The sequence below is a fragment of the Sciurus vulgaris genome, assembly GCF_902686455.1.
Source record: "Sciurus vulgaris genome assembly, chromosome: 10".
Classification (NCBI taxonomy): Eukaryota; Metazoa; Chordata; class Mammalia; order Rodentia; family Sciuridae; genus Sciurus; species Sciurus vulgaris.
In genome coordinates, this window is record NC_136470.1 from 2,045,642 (window position 1) to 2,063,826 (window position 18,185).

Here is an 18,185-nt window from a genome sequence, read left to right on the forward strand (position 1 = left end):
TGGTTGTCCTACCTAGAGTGAGAGAGGACACAGTGCTTTTGATCTGTACTTTCCGGATCATCAGTGGCGCTGAGCATTTTTTCACATATTGTTGGCTGTTTGCACACCTTCTCTTGATACACATCTTTTAGAATCATTTGCCCATTTTTAAACTGGATTCTTTTTTTAGTATCAATTGCTGAGTGATTCACAAATTCTGGATTATTAATCTTTCTCAGATAAATAGTTGGCAAACACTTTCTCCCATCCTCTGAGTTACCTCTTCCCTCTGTTGATTGTTTCCTTTGCTGTCCAGAAACTTTTTAGTTTGATGTAATCCCTTTTGTCAAGGTTTGACTTTGGTGCCTGTACTTCTGGAGTCATGGCCAAAACAATCTTCACCTACACACACAGCTCAGGTTGTTTCCCCTGTATTTTCTTGTAGCAATTTCAGTTTCAAGTCTCTCACTTAGGACTTCAATCTGTTCTGAGTTGGTGTGTGGTGACAGGGGTCTGGTTTCATCCTTCTGCATGTGGAGAATGTTTTGCCACAACACCTTATTGGCGAGAACGTCCTTGCTCCAATATGTGTTCTTCCTGGGGGAGGCCACTGTGGCAGTGGGGTACAGAAACAGGTGGACTTACCTTGGGCTCCCAGATCTGTCTGTCGGCCTAGGCACCGTTTCATGCCAGGACCATGCTGTTTTGGTCACTGGAACTCTGAAGTGTGCTTTGAAGTTAGGTATTATGATCCTCCATCTTGGTTCTTGCAGAGGATCGTGTCAGCCGTTTGGGGTCTACTGTGGTTCCAGAGGAATTCTAATTCTTCCAGTCCATGAACATTGGATGTCTTTCCATTTTTTGGTGTGTATTTCCAATTTCTTTCTTCAATGTTCTACACTTTTTATCATAGTGATCTTTTACCTCCTTGGCTAAGCGTATTCTTAGGTTTTGTTTGTAGCTATTGTAAACCGGGTATCTTTTGTGATTTCTTTTTCAGGTAATTCATAGAAGCAATACTGATTTCTGTACATTTGGTCTTGTACCCTGGCACCTTTACTTTGAATTTATCAATTTTAACAGTTTTTGATAGTAGCTTTAGGCTTTTCTATACATGAGGCCATATCATCTGCAAATAGGGATAGACTGACTTCCTCCTTTCCACTGTGGATGGCCTTTCTTTCTTTCTCTTAATTACTCTGGCTAATTTGAATAAGTTTGGTGAAAGTGGATATTCTTGCCTCGTCCCCCATTCAGGATGATGCTTGCTGTGGGCTGTCATATATGGCCTTAACTGTGTTAAGGAGTAGTTTTATCATGAAGAGAGGTTGACAGAAATGACAAGCTCTATCCACGTTTCCAAGCACATGGGCACAGAGTTCATCTCACTACTCCTTGCTCTTTGGTTGCTTCTCGTTTTACATTCCTATTCAGTTCACCAGTCTCATTAATTGCTCTTGCCTGAGATTTTCTATTTCATTAATATTCTCATAGAAAATACTTATGTGCATCTAAGTTGCTTTTCTGTAGCTTTAATTTCTTTTTAAATAATTTCTACTGTAGTTTTATTATTTTCTCTGGGTTTACTCTACCGTTCACTGCCACACGAGGCTTCATGGACACCAGCATGTTCCCTAGCAGGGGTGGTGACATTGTGTGCAGACCAGTCACCCTGGTGTTCAGTTTTGTCTCCCTTTTGGGTCCCCAGAGATTTCCCTTACTTTCTTAAGAACCCATCAGTGCATTTAAAATGGTATTTGTCATATGCTCTAGGAATGTTTCTAATTATACACCTCCCAAGCACACTGCAAATGGAGACCTAACATCCCATGTGTTATATGTAGGAAATAAATGGGAAGCAGGTACAGGGAAGGCACACTGTGGGGGATGGGAACAGGACAAGGATGGTTCCCATGAGAACCTTCTAGCATTATCTAAATCTCATCCAGGACTGAAGGAGCCTCTTGTACACCTAAGAGACACCTGTTTCATACCTAGAATTTGTGATAAAACATTATCAGCATACTTAAGTACATATTATGTCATTCTTCACCTTTTTCTCCAGTTAACATCTCAGAAGTTGAGGAAAAGGGAAGAAGAAAAGGGGAAGAGCAGAAGCATGTGAGGAGTGTGTGCTCTGTGCTGCCCGCTGCCCTCCCTGGCTGGCCCCAGGCAGCTGCTCAGAGACGGGAGCCCAGGGGAGGCCGACGCCCTTACCTTCTCCTGGTACAGCCTGTGGAGCCACCGCGCGGCTCCCTTCTCGTCCTGGGGAATCTCCTCCACAGGGAACCTCCTGTTTCATAGAAACCGAGAGCAGCGTGAGTGGCAGGAGACCCTGGGAGGGTGAGGGGAGCAGGCCGGTGCCAGGTGCCTGCTCGTCCACCTGGGTCTGGCTCTCAGGTCAGTGACCCCCCCGGGCATGCACTGTGAGTTCACTGGAACCATGACACTGCTGGGCACTGGGAGGGGTCAAGGGATGCCTCTGGGCTTGGGCCCAACCATGAGTGACCATTGGTGGAGCCTGCCCCGGGCCCCGCATGTTAACCGGCATCCCAGAGGTGGAGCCTTCCGCAACACACTCCTTCTGTTCTGTTCTGTTTTTGGATCAGGGATTGAACCCAGGGATGCTTAGTCATTGAGCTGTGTCCCCAGCCCTCTTTTACACTTTATTCAGAGACAGGGTCTCACTGAGTTACTCAGAACCTCACTAAGTTGCTGAGGCTGCTTTGAACTCACAATCCTCCTGCCTCAGCCTCCCAAGCCACTGGGATTACAGGCATGAGTCACCATGCCGGCAACATGCAGGTTCTGTGATTGAAAGCATCTTTTGTTAGGGAAAGGAGGTCACTTGCTCACAAGTGGAATCTACTTGCTTCAAATGTGGAAAGTAAAAAATGGAGCAGTTTTAAACGGCCTCCCAATAGCTACTTCAGACAAGGCCCTGACCTGGGGCGTCCTAACCTACACCCCCAACAGCAGGCCTACGGGGGGTGTGAGCAGTGAGTAGGGTAAAGCCTAGCGATACCTGGAGAAACATCCATACGTAACACATCACAGCTCCTCTTTTGAAAGTAAGTTGTACTTTGAATAAATAGAAGGAACGAGTCACAAAAGTTCCATAAGACCTTCCGGTACTTCTATGTTTATCAGCCAGGACTGGAGCAGGGACTTGAAGAAAGCAGAAAAACCTGCCCACGAGAGGGGCTGGGCCTATTCCACCAGGGCAAGGGCAGGAGGTACACCACTATGGGCTCTGCCACAGAGCTGGCTCCCCTCTCCCCCTGGGCCAGCCTGAGGGGTATGTCCCCGTATCCAGGAAGGCAGCAGGAGGGAGGCCGAGGCATCAGTCCCAGGATGAAGCTGTACTTCTGCTCAACTCTCAACAGTTTTGCACAGTTGCGTGGCTAGGGAAGAGCAGCACCAAAACCACACGTGGGGGACAGGTCAGCTGCCCTGAGAGCCAACGAGGCTCAAGTGAACTTTAACAGGGGCCAAATCTCCAGCTGCAGCCAGTGTCCGCCTGAAGGCTAAACACAGCAGGTGACTGAGCATCTGGGCCTCCAGCTAGACTCAGACACACCCAGGCCTCGAGTGGGGGGCTTGGGTGGGTCCCCTTCTCTTCAGGAGCCAGAGCTACTGGGGGCACAAGGAGAGCAACCGTACAGGGTGGTCTGTGGATGGGGATTTAGAATCGTCCTTCCTGAGGCTCATGGGACAGGGCTGTGTGCAGTGGCCTGCAGCCCTGCTATCCAACATGCATCTGAACAGGCCTGTCCTTCCTGGATCAGGCTGAGGCCCTCCCTGGAGCTGACATCTCAAGGCTGGCTCACAGTCACCCGCTGGCTGGCTCTGCAGAGGCCCCACACAGCCCACCTGGGACAAGACCTGGGTCTCGCCCTTCAGTGGGAGGTCAGTGGTCAGCACCTTAGGGCTTCAGACCCCCGACACTGGTCAGACCCATGGCCATGCCAAGGAGGGGCAGGGAGCCTTACTCCTAGTGACCTACCTGGGCTTCTCAGGGGTCAGGAGAGGAGCCATGTGCTGGCCCCAGGCGGACTCAGCTGGACGCACAGGCCCCTCTATTCCTCCCTTTGCCCCTTGTCCTCCAGTGGCCTATCTGAAGCCCAGAGCCCTGAATGTGACCTGCAGAAGCCATCCCTCGTGTAGAACAGGGCATGGCAGAGTTTTGACAACCTTGTGACGGCTGAAAAAGCCCAGGTCAGCCCTGGGCTCTGCAGCCGGGGCCCAGGGCAGGATGGGGAGCGCGCTCACCTCACACACATGTCCGCCTCATACTTCTTCCCATAGAGGATCCCCAGCAGAGATGGGTTCTTATTTCCTCTGAAGTTCAGGGTCACATCGTAGACAGCCGCAACTGTAGGAGAAACAGGAAGGTTGAGCAGACCGACAGGGACACTGCAGGACGGTGCTGCTGCCAAAGGGACGGCCACTCCCCCGGCCCGGCCTCCAGCCCACACAGCGCTCTTCCCTCCAAACTGCCTCTTGCCTGTGGCTGTGGGCTGGGCTCCCCACCCTGCTCCAGGGTCCCTTGCACTCTGCCCTTTCAGTCTAGTTCTTTCACATCAACTAGATACTGCTTCTGTTTTTCTTTATGAAGTTTGCCATCACACACACTTTCTGATTTTAATTGTTTCCACTAACTAGCATCCTATAACCTCAAAAAATGACATGGGACCTGACAACACGCTAACCCCACTTATTCCACTCCTCCCTTTAGGCTTTGGTGTCCCATATTTACATGCAATGCACTGGGTTTTGTGTGTTTGTTTTTTGTGGTGCTGGGGATTGAACCCAGGGCCTTATGCTTATGATGCAAGCACTCTACCAACTGCTAAAAGAGTGTTTTGGTTTTGTTTTTGTTTTTTTTTGGTTCTGTTTTGATTTGTTTTTTCCTGAGGCACAGGGGATTTGAACCGTGGCCCTTGCGCATGCTAGGTGAGTGCTCTACAAAATGAGCCATTTCTTCAGCCCCCAATGCACTGTTTTTAACAAGTCCCTGCTTTTCTTATTGCTCGAGGGACCCCAGAGAGCTGTGGTGGGCTGGCTCTGCGTTCAGCTCTGGGGCTCCTACCTGTGCCCCGTAGGCACTGGACCGCGGTGGTGAAGCCCTTGGTCCGCGGCAGCAGGTGGTGCTTGAGGGGAGGCAGCCCTTTGGAGGCGGCTACCTCCATGCTGATGCGGTGCTTGGTCTCTGTAAAGCGTGTCCCTTCACAGTACAGGAGGAACTAGGGCGCAGAACGCAGGACAAGCAGGTTATGCTGGGGCAAGCGGCTGGAACAGAAGCCCTGAGGCTTCAGGCTCAGCACATTCCAGGGCTACAACTGCCTTGAGCCACAGCAAAGCACTTGCTGACTGTAGAAATTGGTCACAGAAACACTCGGTGACAAGCACATGGTGTATTTTGGGTGAAATGCGATGTTACTTTAGGTTGCACCCTGCACTCCAGCCACACAGGTGCACACACAGCACAACTTTCGGGTCAGAAGTCTCCAGAAAGAAGTGGCTCTCATCAGAGAGTGGAGAGTCTGCCTCACAGGATGGGCGTTTAGAAATACTAAATAAGGAGCAAGGTTTCAAGAATAGACCAGATGGAAGAATTAGAAAAGACTAAGGACACAGGTTGAGCAGGGACTCTGGGCTTGGGGAGCGTCTTGTGGTGGGTGGGGTGGTGGAAGCAGCGGCCCAGGGGAAGCCTCCAGGTCTGCACCATCAGAGGTGGGAGGCTCCTGTGGTCTGACAGCTCATAACCTGGGGAAGGCTGCAGAGGCCGCCCGTCACCAAGCCTGCACAGCCTCCCCACCCACCTGCCCCAGGCACTCACCCACATGTACTCGGGGTAGTCAGCCAAGCGCTTCAGCCCCTCGATGACAGTGTCTCGGTCTTCCTCCCACTTCCTCTTGCAGAACACGATCTCCAGAAAGTACCACGTCCAGCCAATGAGGGGCACGTACAGCAGCTCCTTCTTAGCGAGGACTTTGGAGCTCTGGGGGAGGGAAGGCATGGATCACGTCCGGGTGGAGCCAGACTACTAGGTAGCTACATTCCCGCCCCAGGAACTTGCCCGGTGCTGCTCTGCAGCTGTGGCTTTCCTGGTTCAAAGTGTGTGCTGCTCACAGGGACCCTGGCTTGCAAGTGTGTGACTTGAACCAGCATTATCTGCTGGCAGAGATAAGCCACCCCAGAAGCAAGGAAACAGGCTTGGATGTGGTTATGCAAGGGCAGATCCCTGTGGGAAGGCAGGTGTGCAGGCAGCTGCCATTCTGACCATGGGCTTCCTGGGACAGCTGGGGTCCCTCCAAGGACAGGTCTCTCACTGCAATGAAACCCGTCCTCCTGCCTGGGCGGCATGTACGCATCTGAGGCCTCTTAGCTGGTCAGAGCAATTCTGTGGCCTCAGATGTGCTCACCCAGGAGGAAAAGGTCAATGATGAGGCATGAAGTAACAGCTAGTTCAGGACCAGGTGGGGACCTGGAGGGCACTCTGCAGATGGACCCTTCGAATCAGTCACTCGCTCCTAGCTCCAAAGAGCCAGGCTTAAAGGTCTCCAAGGAAGGAAAGCCGCCTGCCTTGTACTACTCACCCCCAGGCCTCCCCGGGACCCCACTGCTTACCCCTAGGCCTCCCCGGGACCCCGCTGCTCACCCCCAGCACGCCAAAGCGCTCACACATGGTCCACCCGCAGAGGAAGTCGATCTCGAAGTTGTGATTGAGGATGATGACCACGTGCTCTTTCCCAAAGTGGTCCACCGTGGCCTGGTCGGTGAACAGAGTGCACTCCGTGCAGGACCACCACTCCAGGAGCATGACCAGTTCTGCGGGCAGAGGAAGCATGACCATGCTGTCGCAAGACCAGCCGCAGGCTGGTCTCTCACGCAGCAGGCCATGTCCTCACGGAATCCCTGACGTGCTCTGGGAGTACCCACGGGGACACTCTTTTCACTTGGGGGCATTTTCTGCCAAAACTAAGTTTTGAGGACTTGCATTTAACAGGCTTCCCAAAGCCCAACTTTCTCAAGGGAAAGGCCTGCTTTGCAGGGGACCTCTCACCGGACCACAGCACTGCAAAGTGGGCTGCGGAGCCGTGCGGAGATGGGCAGGGCTCCCGCACCCCAGGGTGAGGGCGGGCGGGGAGCGGGCCCGGCTCTCTCGGGAGCCCTCTTCCTGCTACACTGTGTCTAACTTCTGAAACAAAAAGCAAGACGAGTGTGCCCACTTTCTGGCTCTTCCTGGGCTCTGGGCCCTCATGCTGGAGCAGGGCTTCCCGCGAGGACCAGGGGGTCTCCTTCCCCGGGAGCTCCAGGTCCACCACCATCCGCCCGAAGCCAGCAGGCAGTGCTGCTTCAGAACACCAGCAGCGTGGCACCCATCCACCCCGTGGGACCTCAGGTCCAGTGCGTGCTGTGGAAAGAGCTCCGTGCATCTGTGCAGTGCAGGAGCAGCCTGAGGGGCAGACGCTCATCTGCACAGGGGGAGGGCGGCCTCAGATCTTCAGCTGGAGCCAGTCGCCTGAGAAGAGTGACCTCGGACCATCGTAGGACAGCCATGTGCTTCTGGCACTCACGACAACTGACAGCTCCCAAGGAGCCACTGCAGACTCCTCTTGGGAACCAGCCCTGGGCTAGAGGCCAGAGAACACCGACGGGCTCAAAGATGACGGCCAGTGTGGGCAAGGCCGTGGGAGACGGGCCTCGCACACACGGGGCCACACCAATGGTGCAACTGCCTTGGGAAACCCTGGGCGGTCCTTCCCTGGCGGTCCTCCACACACCAGGTCTGGTCCAGCAGCTCCACCCTGGCACACACCCCAGAAGGTGGGCACGTGTCCACACAGCAGTTTGCAAGACGCTTCCCAGCAGCTTGTGCAGCCATGGACACCCGACGCCTCTGTGCTCCCGGCACATGGGCGGAGCTTGGCCACAGTGAGGGCTGTTCTGAGGCCTGCCGCACCTGCAACCTGGCAGCCCCCAGGGACAGGAAGCAGCTCAGGGCTGCCTGGGCTGGGAGCGACCTTAGGGCTTGAGCTTTCGTTCTGGTGGAGAGGCTCTGATGTGAGGCTGGTGAGGGCCCCACACAGGGCCATGTGCTCTAAGTGGGGACTTTTAACTCAGTAAAGCTGTCAGAAAAGAAAACAATGGCAGCCAAGGAGGGGCCCGGCTTGCCCATCTGGGAAGGATGCCGCTGACAGGGCTTTCCTCTTCTCCAGCAGGGCCACCTGAGATGGACATGGACGGGACCTGGCAGTGTGGCTCTGGCTGTTACCCACCAGCAAACTCAGCCAAACTGGAGGAGGGCCCTCCAGGTGAGCTGCTTCTAGTGCGGTTTGTCAGAGCTAGACGGGACTTCTTATTTGCACAATCACATAGGGCTGGGGACTCGAACCTGGGTCTCCAGCATGGGAGTCAGGCACTCTACGTGAGGAGCTATACGGCCAGCACTGGGACTTCTTATTAATCACAGCAGGAACTTTCAACGTGAGATCTGCCCTCTCAAGTATGTTCCTGTCCAGTGCAGCACTGCCACCAGCGGGCATGGTGTGTCACTGGGACTGTTCACTGCAACGCGACCTCACACACCGCTGACCAGCTGCCGCCCCTCCCCTCCTGGGTCCTCCCCTGCTTCTCGGAGCTAGAGGCAGGCAGCATTTGCTGACTTCACTCAGCACTACGTCCTCGGGGGGCACCCACACTCTCCCCCACCCCAGAACCCCCTCCCTGCCTACCACTGAGCAGCCCCCATCACTCGCCCCGCCTGTCTTCACCCCTCATCTGCTGGTGGCTCCCAGGCGACTGCCACCCCTGGGCTCTCGTGAAGGGAGTTCGGGCATCTGGGGCGGGTGTTCCACAAAGCTCTACTCCCATCAGTCTGAGAGCCGGCAATGTAGATTTAGGCAACTGGTTTAGCGCCTCCTGCTGTCCTTGAACAACGAACAAGCCGTCCCTGCACATTTTACCACTGTACTCGATGACAGTCACGATCCCTGGGCGCTGCTGGACAGCTACTCTGCGTGTTCATTTAACTCCACAACACAGCTTGGGTGGGATTAGGTCTGCTTCACAGATGAGAAGATGAGGTTTGGAGCCGGGGCCCAGCCGCATGGTGCCCTCTGGGGGGGCAGCAGGAAGGGCTGGGGGCAGCCTGGAACAGGAGCAGGTATTAAGCCCCCAGTCCATGCTGTGGGCTACACTCACCCAGGCCGAGAAGGGCTCCAACATGGACATTATGAGAGAAACACAGATGTGCACTGACCCCACTCAAGTCACATGACAAAGCTGGCACTTCCCTATGTGTCTGTCTTCATTTCAAGTATTTGAGGATTTTACTTGATTTTCTTAACTTCTCCCTCAATGATTCTTTCTGTTATGCTTTTTTTTTTTTTTTTTTTTTTTACTGTCTTGTCCTTTTCTTTTAAACCAGGATTTGTCTTTGCTTTCTTGATCCATCTCTTTCTGTTTTGTTTTAAGACAAGGCCTTGCTATGTTGCCCAGGCTGGCCTTGAACTCTGGGGTTCAAGTGACCCTTTCTTAGTGCCCTGTGCCCAGCTCCAGCCACCCTTTTCTAACACTTTGGAAGTTGTGTTTGCTTTTCACTGTCCTTCACCCTCCGTTAGCTGGTGAAGTCTACAGTAAGGCTTAACCTGCTTCCTGACCAGCCCCAGGCCAGTCACCTGGGCTGCCCTCCCGACAGCAGGTCACCTGGCATGGCTCCGTCCTTCCCTCTGGCATCACTGCTGCGACACGTAACTGTTCAGAGTCACCTGTGTTCCAAGGTCTTCAGCTGCCATTCTTTCTTGAAACTCAGACGCTCCTTCCACGACAGAAGCATATTCTTTAATGATCCGGGAATGCTCTACTTTGCTTGCCTACACGTCTGTCACTATTTTTATCTCATTCTCTTCCTGAAAGAACATTTTGCTGATGGCAAAGGGGAGATGATGACAGTTTTGTCTCTGCAGGCTGAGGACGTTGGGCCCACTTCCTGCAGAGGTGAGTCACCCAAGTTCCTCCCTGGCACTGTGAGGGCCCCTATGTCTCCTGCTTGTGATTTTACCCAGATGGACCCAGGTACAGATTGGTGGATTTTCCCTGGAAGGTATTTGGGGGAAATTCTCAGCCTCCGCCTCTTCCTATGTTGCTTGGACCTGCCCCGGTGCCCATGGCAAGGACGTGTCATTCCACCCAGCTTCTTTTAAGGCCCTTTCCTCTTTCCAGCCTCTGCTTGCTCTGGTGGTGTCACCCTCTTTGTGTGTACTTGACTCACTCTCTGTGTCTAAGGTGATGCCAAATCCACCCATCAAGTTTCCACAGTATACAATCTTCATTTGTAGAAGTTCTTGGGTGCATCTCAAATTTGATCCTGGTAGTTTCAAGTCTGCCGTTGTGTGTGTCTGCCCTTGATCGTGGGTGTGAACTGCACATTTCCCAGCCTGCAGAGTCCATGCTGCTCCCCTCTGCTGAGTCCAGGGTGCTGACCCTCACGCGTGCTCCCCAGGCGGCGTGGGCTCCACTTCCTGGTGACCGCCTGCTGTCACAGCCTGGACACCTGGGTCCTACTTCACTCCACCCTTCCCATTTCTGCCAAGAGGGCTCCTTTCCTCAAGGATTCGGCCGTGGTGTGGTGTTCTGCTTCCCAGCACACTGGAGAGGGAGTCTGCTTAGTTCCGACCACTGTTGTTTCTTTCGGGTGCATCTGTCACCAAGATGTACTCGGCTCATTCTGGCTCAGTGCCTGTGCTAGACAACAGGACTCCTGATTCTCCCTTTCCACAGAAGAGCAGCAGTCTCTCATCTTGGAAGGACAAGCTGAAGGGCAGGCGAGGCTGGGGTCTCGGAGACAGTGGATCAGGGCCCACTGCCTGCTCCTGAGCCGGGTAGGGACAGAGGAGGCAGGTCTGGGGACACTCCCCCTGAGAAAGCGCACAAGCCCTCATGCCCAAACACCGAGGAGCAGGCAGTGAAGGGGGACTAGAACCCCTCCCGCACCTCCCAGGAAGCCTCTGCCAAGGTGTCTGGGCTCAGTGGCCATGCCCACCACACACACCCACACAGTCTTTAAAAACAATAAAACACAAACAATAGCACACTGTGTACACTGTGTACTGGTAAACCCTGCTTTTCCACTGAGTGTTTGGTGGTTGTCTCTACCAGGAGAGGCTCCCATGGTGGGGACACCCCATGTGCAGCCTCCACCAAGGGCACCAGGCTTACTGCCAGCTTTGCTCCAATATAAACGGGACAGATGAGGGTGCCTGTCCACAAGGTGCTTCTGCAGCTCTCTCTCTAGACTGCGGTCCTATTGCATGGAGTAACTGGACCAAAACCTAACCCACTTGAGCTGACAACAGCCAGGGCCACGTTCCTTGCAAGGACACACAGCTTGCGCCCCCTGGGGGCCCGCGTGAGCAGCTCTCTGCCACGCGGTAGGTGGAGGTGGGTGCCGTGCATGTGCAGATGGACAGACACCCACACACACTCGTTATTCAAGGGCAGTCAGCATCTCTTCTCCTAGAGACGCATGCTGCCATGTGCTCGGGAGTGTGGCGCTGCCTGAGGGCTGCTTTGCCAAGCTCTGGTGCTGGGGGCAGCCAGACCGGCCACGTGCCAGGTGCTGGGGTGGGGGCACTGAGCTGATGGTTCTCCTCACTTTTCTTTGAAAACCCCCAGCACTATGCTACACCACGTGGAATGGCCATCGTCGTTGGTCCACACGTTCCAGTGATGGACATGACATGGCTTGACCCAGCAAAGGTCTGCACTGAACACCTTTTCACAGATCCACTGCCGGGAGCGGACCTGACAGCACCCGAGCAGCCCCTCGATCCCTCCTCCTGCAACAAGGGCCCAGGCCATGCCTGCTCTGCTCCCGGGGAGCCCCGGGAGGGGAGGAGGTGGGGACACTCACGGCTCCAGAGTGAGTAGGCCAGGCGGCAGTTCAGGCGGCGGTAGAGCTGCTTGTTGACGGGCCAGAGCACCAGCGTGCACAGCTGGGTGAAGTTGATGATCAGCCCGCTCACCACGAAGACAAGCCCGATGAGCAGGTGCACCACGAACTGGGTCTTGAGGTAGGCGAGCAGGCCCATGGTCGCTGTCAGGGGCGGGCGCAGGGGCCTTCGCTGAGCACAGCAGTCCTGCGGGCACAGGGGGCGGTCAGCATGCCCAGGGCCTGGGCAGGCGGCTGGCTAGAAGCCCTGCTCCACACTCAGGCCAAGGGGCAGTCCCTGCGACCACTGCAAGAGCCCAGCTCCCGTGAACTCCTGGGACCTGAAAGCCAGCAGGCAGCTGCCCACCCTGGACACCACACAGGCCCCACACCCCCAAACCACACAACATAACACCGCACACACACAATACCACACGACTAATGTGCTACACTCTACAAAACACATACCACACGCAAGAAGACGTGACACCACGCTGACACATTAGCACAACAGTGCACACACCCCATGCGTGTACACACACCATGTGCGTTCTCTCTCTCTCTCTCTCTCTCTCTCTCTCTCTCTCTCATGCAAACAAGAAAGAGAAAGGAAGAAAGAAGAAAGGGTAGGGGAGGGTCTGGAGGAAGTGCTCCCAGCCGTGACAGTGATCGCCTAGGCAAAAGCATGAGGGACTTTATTTGGTGTCTCACCTAAAAGATCAAAGCACAACACCTCAACCAATGCTCCAGCCCCCAGCTGGCGCAGAGGGAAGGCAGACTTGCTCTGCTCCGGCACAGGAGTGTGGCTCCCGAGGGTGACCAGCTCCCCTTTCCCTCCAGACTCCACCATGGTGGGGGCGCAGCGCCCATCCTGGAGGTCTGCCTGGGAGCAGCACACCACACACCACGGCCGTACACAGACGCTGCCCCCGCCACCCGTGACACAGACCCTGCCTGCGGCTGGCTGCTTCATCCACCTGCTGGGCTCCCAGGGGGGCAGGACTGTCCAAGGGTCCTCCCCACATCAGAAACTACACCCTGCGGCATGAAGGAGTCAGCGCCCCGGGCCCTGGGAGAGCTCCTCTGTGGACTGCTCCTCCCCTCTGGACTCCAGTCCTCTGCCCTCTGCCTCCAGGGATTTGCCAGGAGGCCAAGCTCTCAGTCCCGGGCAGGAACCTGCCAGAGGGGGACGCTCACCAGGCCAGGCCTCTGGCACCACAGCACTGAGAGCGGCCTGGCCCCACGGGCTTCTCCCAGCCACACGTGCAGTATGGAGATGTGGTGGGAAGAGCCTGGCCCTCGCCCTCTGAAAGTGGCCTGCTGGTAACCTGCTCCCAAGAGTGGCTCCCACAGCATGCTGGACTTCCATGGAGGCTGGCTGCTCCTGGCTGCTCCTGGCTCCGGCCCTCAGAGGGCATGAGCAGCAGCCCTGCCCACATGGCAGCCAAGACTTCACACCTGGGAACATCCTCCAGCCCTGTCAGGCCTCCCGGTGACCATGGTCTGCTATCAGCTCAACTGCAGCCGCAAGAGCGACCCCAAGTCCCCCAGCCAAGTCCTCCTGGATCACAGACTCCAGAAATTGTGGGGATAATAGCCGTCTACTGTTTTGTGTCACTGATTTGTTAAGCAACAATGAAAAATCAATATACTACATTAAATATAAGGCCAAGGAAACAGCTGAGGGATGGTGGAAATGCTTCTCAGGAGCTTAATTGTGCTCCAGGATTGGCCCTAACAAGTCCATGTCCTAACCTGTTAAATTCCAGAAAGCAGGCACTTTCTGATCTTACCTGACAGGTCAGTGAACTGAAACACAGAAGTCAGGCCTTGCCCAGAGTCTTGCAGGAGCCTGGCACATGAGCCAGATCCCAGTCCAGGCCATAATGTCCGACAGCCCATGGGCACAATCCAAGGCCCAGGAGCCACCGTGCAGTCTGGAGCATCCAGCAGGCCTGGGGCTTCAGCCCTTATAACAAGGAGACTGGACCTGGTCAGACTGTAAGACTCATCTGGCCCCAAAGCCCCAGGGGCTGAGCTGTTCCACTCCAGACCAGAATAATCGGGGTCTCCAAAGCCAATGGGCACACGGCACATCAGCTCTGATGCATCTGGAGCAGGTTCCATTTCCAGGGCAAGGCCGGGAGTCTGACCTGGAGAAGTCCACCTCGTGATGTGTGGCTTGCACATGGCCATGACACATGCACTGGGCGAGTTCTGACAAGTTTGGGCACCATGCAGTCACCACTGTGAGGCCACGGGACGTGCTGTCCCTTTTGGTCCCCACCCTGGCAACACCAACCAGGCTCCCAATTTTTCTTCTTTTGCAAGGGACTCAGAGGCTCTCGGCCAGGCTGTCAGGGGCAGCACTGCCGAGGTCCCTGCTGTGGTGCACTCATGACAGAACCTCCACCACGTCTCCTCACCTGCTGGAGGCCTCTAGAGATGAAGGCAGCCACTGTGCCTGTCACATCCCAGTGCTGCGTGGACAGGGCTGTCACCAGGAATCCAACCACAGCCTGCTGTGGAAGGCCGCCCATCCGCATGCCCTGTGCAAGACCTCCAAGCCCTCGCCACCCTCCAGCTCACGCTCTCCCGGCCCAGGTGCTGTACACCACCCCTTCCTGCTGGAACTCGGGTGCCTGGAGTTCGGCTTCAAGGTCAAAGTCTCTGAGGCTCCCTCAGTCTTGCCAAGGAAGATGGACCCATCTGACTGCCAATCTTGGCAGGACTGACTTCAGCAAGGCTGCCCCTCCTCCATGCCCCAGGCCACTGCCCAACTAGTTCACCCAAACTATTTGAGATGGTGTCCGCCACCTGTCTGCCAGGTCCCCCATGGCTGACCCCTTCCCAGGCCATCAGCCTCTACCCCTGATGCCCATGGGTGGTACTAAAACACGACTTCACTGCTCCCTGTGGCCACACCTGGGCTGGGAGATGGCTCCCTTTACTTGCTCAACTTCAGCCACCTGCTCTCGGGAGGTACCTCCACCTGGCCTGCCCGAAAGCAACCGCAGGGGACTGCTTCAGCCATTGCCACATCCCTGCCAGGGGTCTGTTCCGGCTCTCAGACCTCCCCAGTGCCCTGTCCCACCTCTGGCCTTAGTGGCCCTGACCTTGGTAGACACACTACCTGTAGCTGCCCTGCCCCTCTTGGCCCTCACCTGCTGGTCTGTCTCCAAATCCTCTGGACGTCAGGGCAGGAAGGCATGGGGAAGAGCTGGGCTCCACCCCAGGAGCGTTTGCTCAGGTGCCCTGAGAGCGACTTCTTAAAAATGTTCTTCCCAATTTTAAATTGACTTCCCACTTCTAAAGCCAAGTTTAAAAGGATATAAGTTTTGGCATGTGGCAAATTTTGACTTGTTAAAGTGTAAGTTCAATGTTTTTTAAAATTTTTTTTAGTTGTAGATGGATACAATACCTTTATTTCATTTATTTACTTTTATGTGGAGCTGAGGGTCGAACCCAGTGCCTCACAAGTGCTAGGCAAGCGCTCTCCCACCAAGCCACAACCCCAGCTTCAATGTTTTAGGTGAAGTCTAAATGCCCTAGCAAGTGGACCCCAGCCCAGTCCCATTCCCACACACACAGTGACAGGCCCTTCTTCCAGGAAGGGCTCCATTCCCTGCTCCCTGGGGTACGGCTCCTCAGGCGGGCCTTCTGCACAGGGCTTCAGGACTAGGTCACACACTGCAAGTCTCTTCTGCCTCACGTTCCACGTGAGACACTCTTACTGAAATGCTCGGACCCACTGCTCTGCAGTAGAAGCACGTGTGACCATTGGACACTCCCGGACACTCCACATGCAACACCTCAAGGGCACCCAGAACCTCAGCATGCTCAGCAGCATGCCGGGCCCCATCCACAGCAGCCCACCAAGGGTCTCAGCAGCCTTCATGGGCTCCCCGCCCAGGACCAACTGACCCCAGGTCCTCTGACTCAGGTTCTGAGCCCACAGAGTGCTCGTGTAGACGGTCCCACCCGCTGAGGAGCCTGCATCCTCAGCTGCTGTAGGCTCAACACTTCTGGCCAAGAAAACGCTACAGAGATGCCAGGCACTTCCTGCACCATCCGTCCCTCAGGGGACACCCAACACGGCTGCAGGCTGAAGCTGTACCACTAGCCGTCTCCAGTGAGAAGCACGGTGTCTGCTAAGCTGCCAGCAACCTGACCAGGGGCAGTCTGGGCTGAGCTGATGTCCCACCCCACGGGTGGTTGTCCATGCGGCCAGTGTGGGGCACCAGCCTTCCAGCTGCAGCCCTGAAGACCTTTCTGAGGCAGGTGCAGTTAAGGCAAGGAAAGAGACACCTACGCTTACTGAGTCTGAGGTCTTGGACGCCGCGCGGGACCCTCTGGTGCAAAGAGCACAGCAAGGCCAATGGCAGGCCTACTGCGCCAGCCCCTAGGCACCCTGCAGCCCACAAGGGCACGTGCCTTCCTCCAGGCCCTCTGACCTGGGTCCTCACTCAGCCCTAGTGTGAAGACCCCCTGTGGTGCTGTGGACTGAAGCTACTCTCAGCACTGCAGACCCGCCACGGAGCACATGTGGCTGGCCTGCACCTCCGGGAGGAGGGGGCACTTGCGTCTTGCTGAAAGCACAAAGGTGCCCAGCACCCTCCTGCACCCTCAGTGCCTAGGCTGAAGGACCTGTGGGAAGCCCAGGGTGACCCAGGGAAGTGTGGCATCACGGGGCAAGCGTGACTTTATTTTCCTGCCCGCTATGATGTTGCAATAATACCAATGCGGCCAGTTCTGAGGTCTAATTCTGCCTGAGTCACAGATGGGGAAACCAAGGCTCAATAGGGTCCAGAGTCCAGCTTTGGGGCACAAAGCCACTCCTTTATCTGTACGTCTCACACATGAAGATGGGGTTCAGGTGGGTGGGGTCCCTGTGGACTGAGCTGGAGCACAGCGCTTCACGCCTCCCCAACACTGGTTACCCTGGACACCATGCACAGCCCCAGAGCCAGGGGCAGGGACTGCCAGTGGCCTCTCCCCACCCAGGAGGGAGGTCACACAGGGCAGGATCTCTGCCCAGAACAACTTCCACACACTGGCATGACCTCTAGGGCCAGCACCCAGCAGCTGGAGGTGGGACAGCCAGCCCGTCCTACCCACGTGGCACCTTCTAAGGATGCTCAAGAGCTCTGAGTGTTCCTAAGTGAATCAAGTCCCCCCAAAGGTAACCCCAGGACCGCAGAACCTGACCGTATCTGTATCCTGATCACCTCTTGTGAAGAGGTGACCAAGGTAGCTGACATCACTGGGGTGGGCCCTGATCCAGCGTGACCAGCATACTCATGGAAGGGGGAGCCTATGAAGACGTGCTGGGAGAGCAGGCCAGCTCTGCCATGCTGCCCGCTTGGGCTCCCTGCTCCAGAGCGCTAGGATGGACCCTGGAGCATGAGCCCTGACCTGTGGTGCTCTGCTGCTGCAGCCCTGCCAGCTCACGCCTTCCCACAGACACCTGGGTCTCCCCCTGCTTCCTGGATCCCACCCTGCTGAAGACATCCTGCCCTGCCCCCACTGCTGCCTCGGCCCCAGCCTTCCCAGACACCGCCCAACCCAGCTGCCCTGCACCTGCCTCCGAGCCCATTGCCAGATGCCCATCTCCCCATCGGCTTAACACCAGTCCCGATCCCATCATTCCCTTCGATCTACCTGCTCAAGAAGCAGCCAGCCAGAGGGTCCCTATGGATCACCTCCCAGGTATGCGCCCATCTCTGCCAAAACCCCAGCCTCCCCAACACTGCCCCTGCAGAACTACAGTCCCCAGTACAACTCCCTGTGGCCACCAGTGACCGCTAGTGACTGCCCGAGCTCTGTGTCCGCTCCTGCAGAAATCCTGCTGAGGACTGTGTGGCTCTGAGGGGTGAGTTCAGTTCCTCCACCCACGAGCCCTCTGTGGCTCTGCGGACAGCCCCGGATCTGGAACACCTGCTTGCGCTCAGCCACATCTTGCTCTAGGCAAGCGACCTGCTGCCTCTGGGGTCTGAGCACCCAGTGAGGAGGTAACATCGCTGATGGGACGGGGGTGGAGACGTATCAAATTCGCAATCACATGCTAGCTGGCCTGACGGCCTTACCAAGAGCAAGGCTGGCCTCCAGCAGACAGCAGCGGTGGAGGAAAGCCTGTTCAATATGCCTAATGCATGGACTGTCACTGACATTCTAGATAGGAGACTTGAATCACAGGATAAAAGAATTTCAAAGACATCCAAGTTCAAGTGCACGACAAAGAACTGAGAAATGACTGCTACCCTCCCTC

General features: G+C 55.7%; 1 protein-coding gene across 6 annotated transcripts in view; it reads right to left on the reverse strand.

Annotated features, from left to right (window-relative positions):
- Positions 1-18,185, reverse strand: part of AGPAT3 (1-acylglycerol-3-phosphate O-acyltransferase 3) — a 75,760-nt gene that overhangs the window by 5,951 nt on the left and 51,624 nt on the right. For 5 of the 6 annotated variants that reach the window (XM_079155189.1, XM_079155187.1, XM_079155188.1 and 2 more), the window contains 6 exons: positions 11,900-12,125; positions 6,644-6,813; positions 5,822-5,983; positions 5,072-5,225; positions 4,252-4,354; positions 2,197-2,272 (listed from right to left, as the gene is read on the reverse strand). In XM_079155189.1, the coding sequence (XP_079011315.1) occupies positions 2,197-2,272; positions 4,252-4,354; positions 5,072-5,225; positions 5,822-5,983; positions 6,644-6,813; positions 11,900-12,077 (843 nt within the window). In that variant the 5' untranslated portion in view covers positions 12,078-12,125. Of the gene's footprint in view, positions 1-2,196; positions 2,273-4,251; positions 4,355-5,071; positions 5,226-5,821; positions 5,984-6,643; positions 6,814-9,693; positions 9,986-11,899; positions 12,126-18,185 lie in introns of those variants that run through there. The other variant, XM_079155191.1, reaches the window with a different exon arrangement.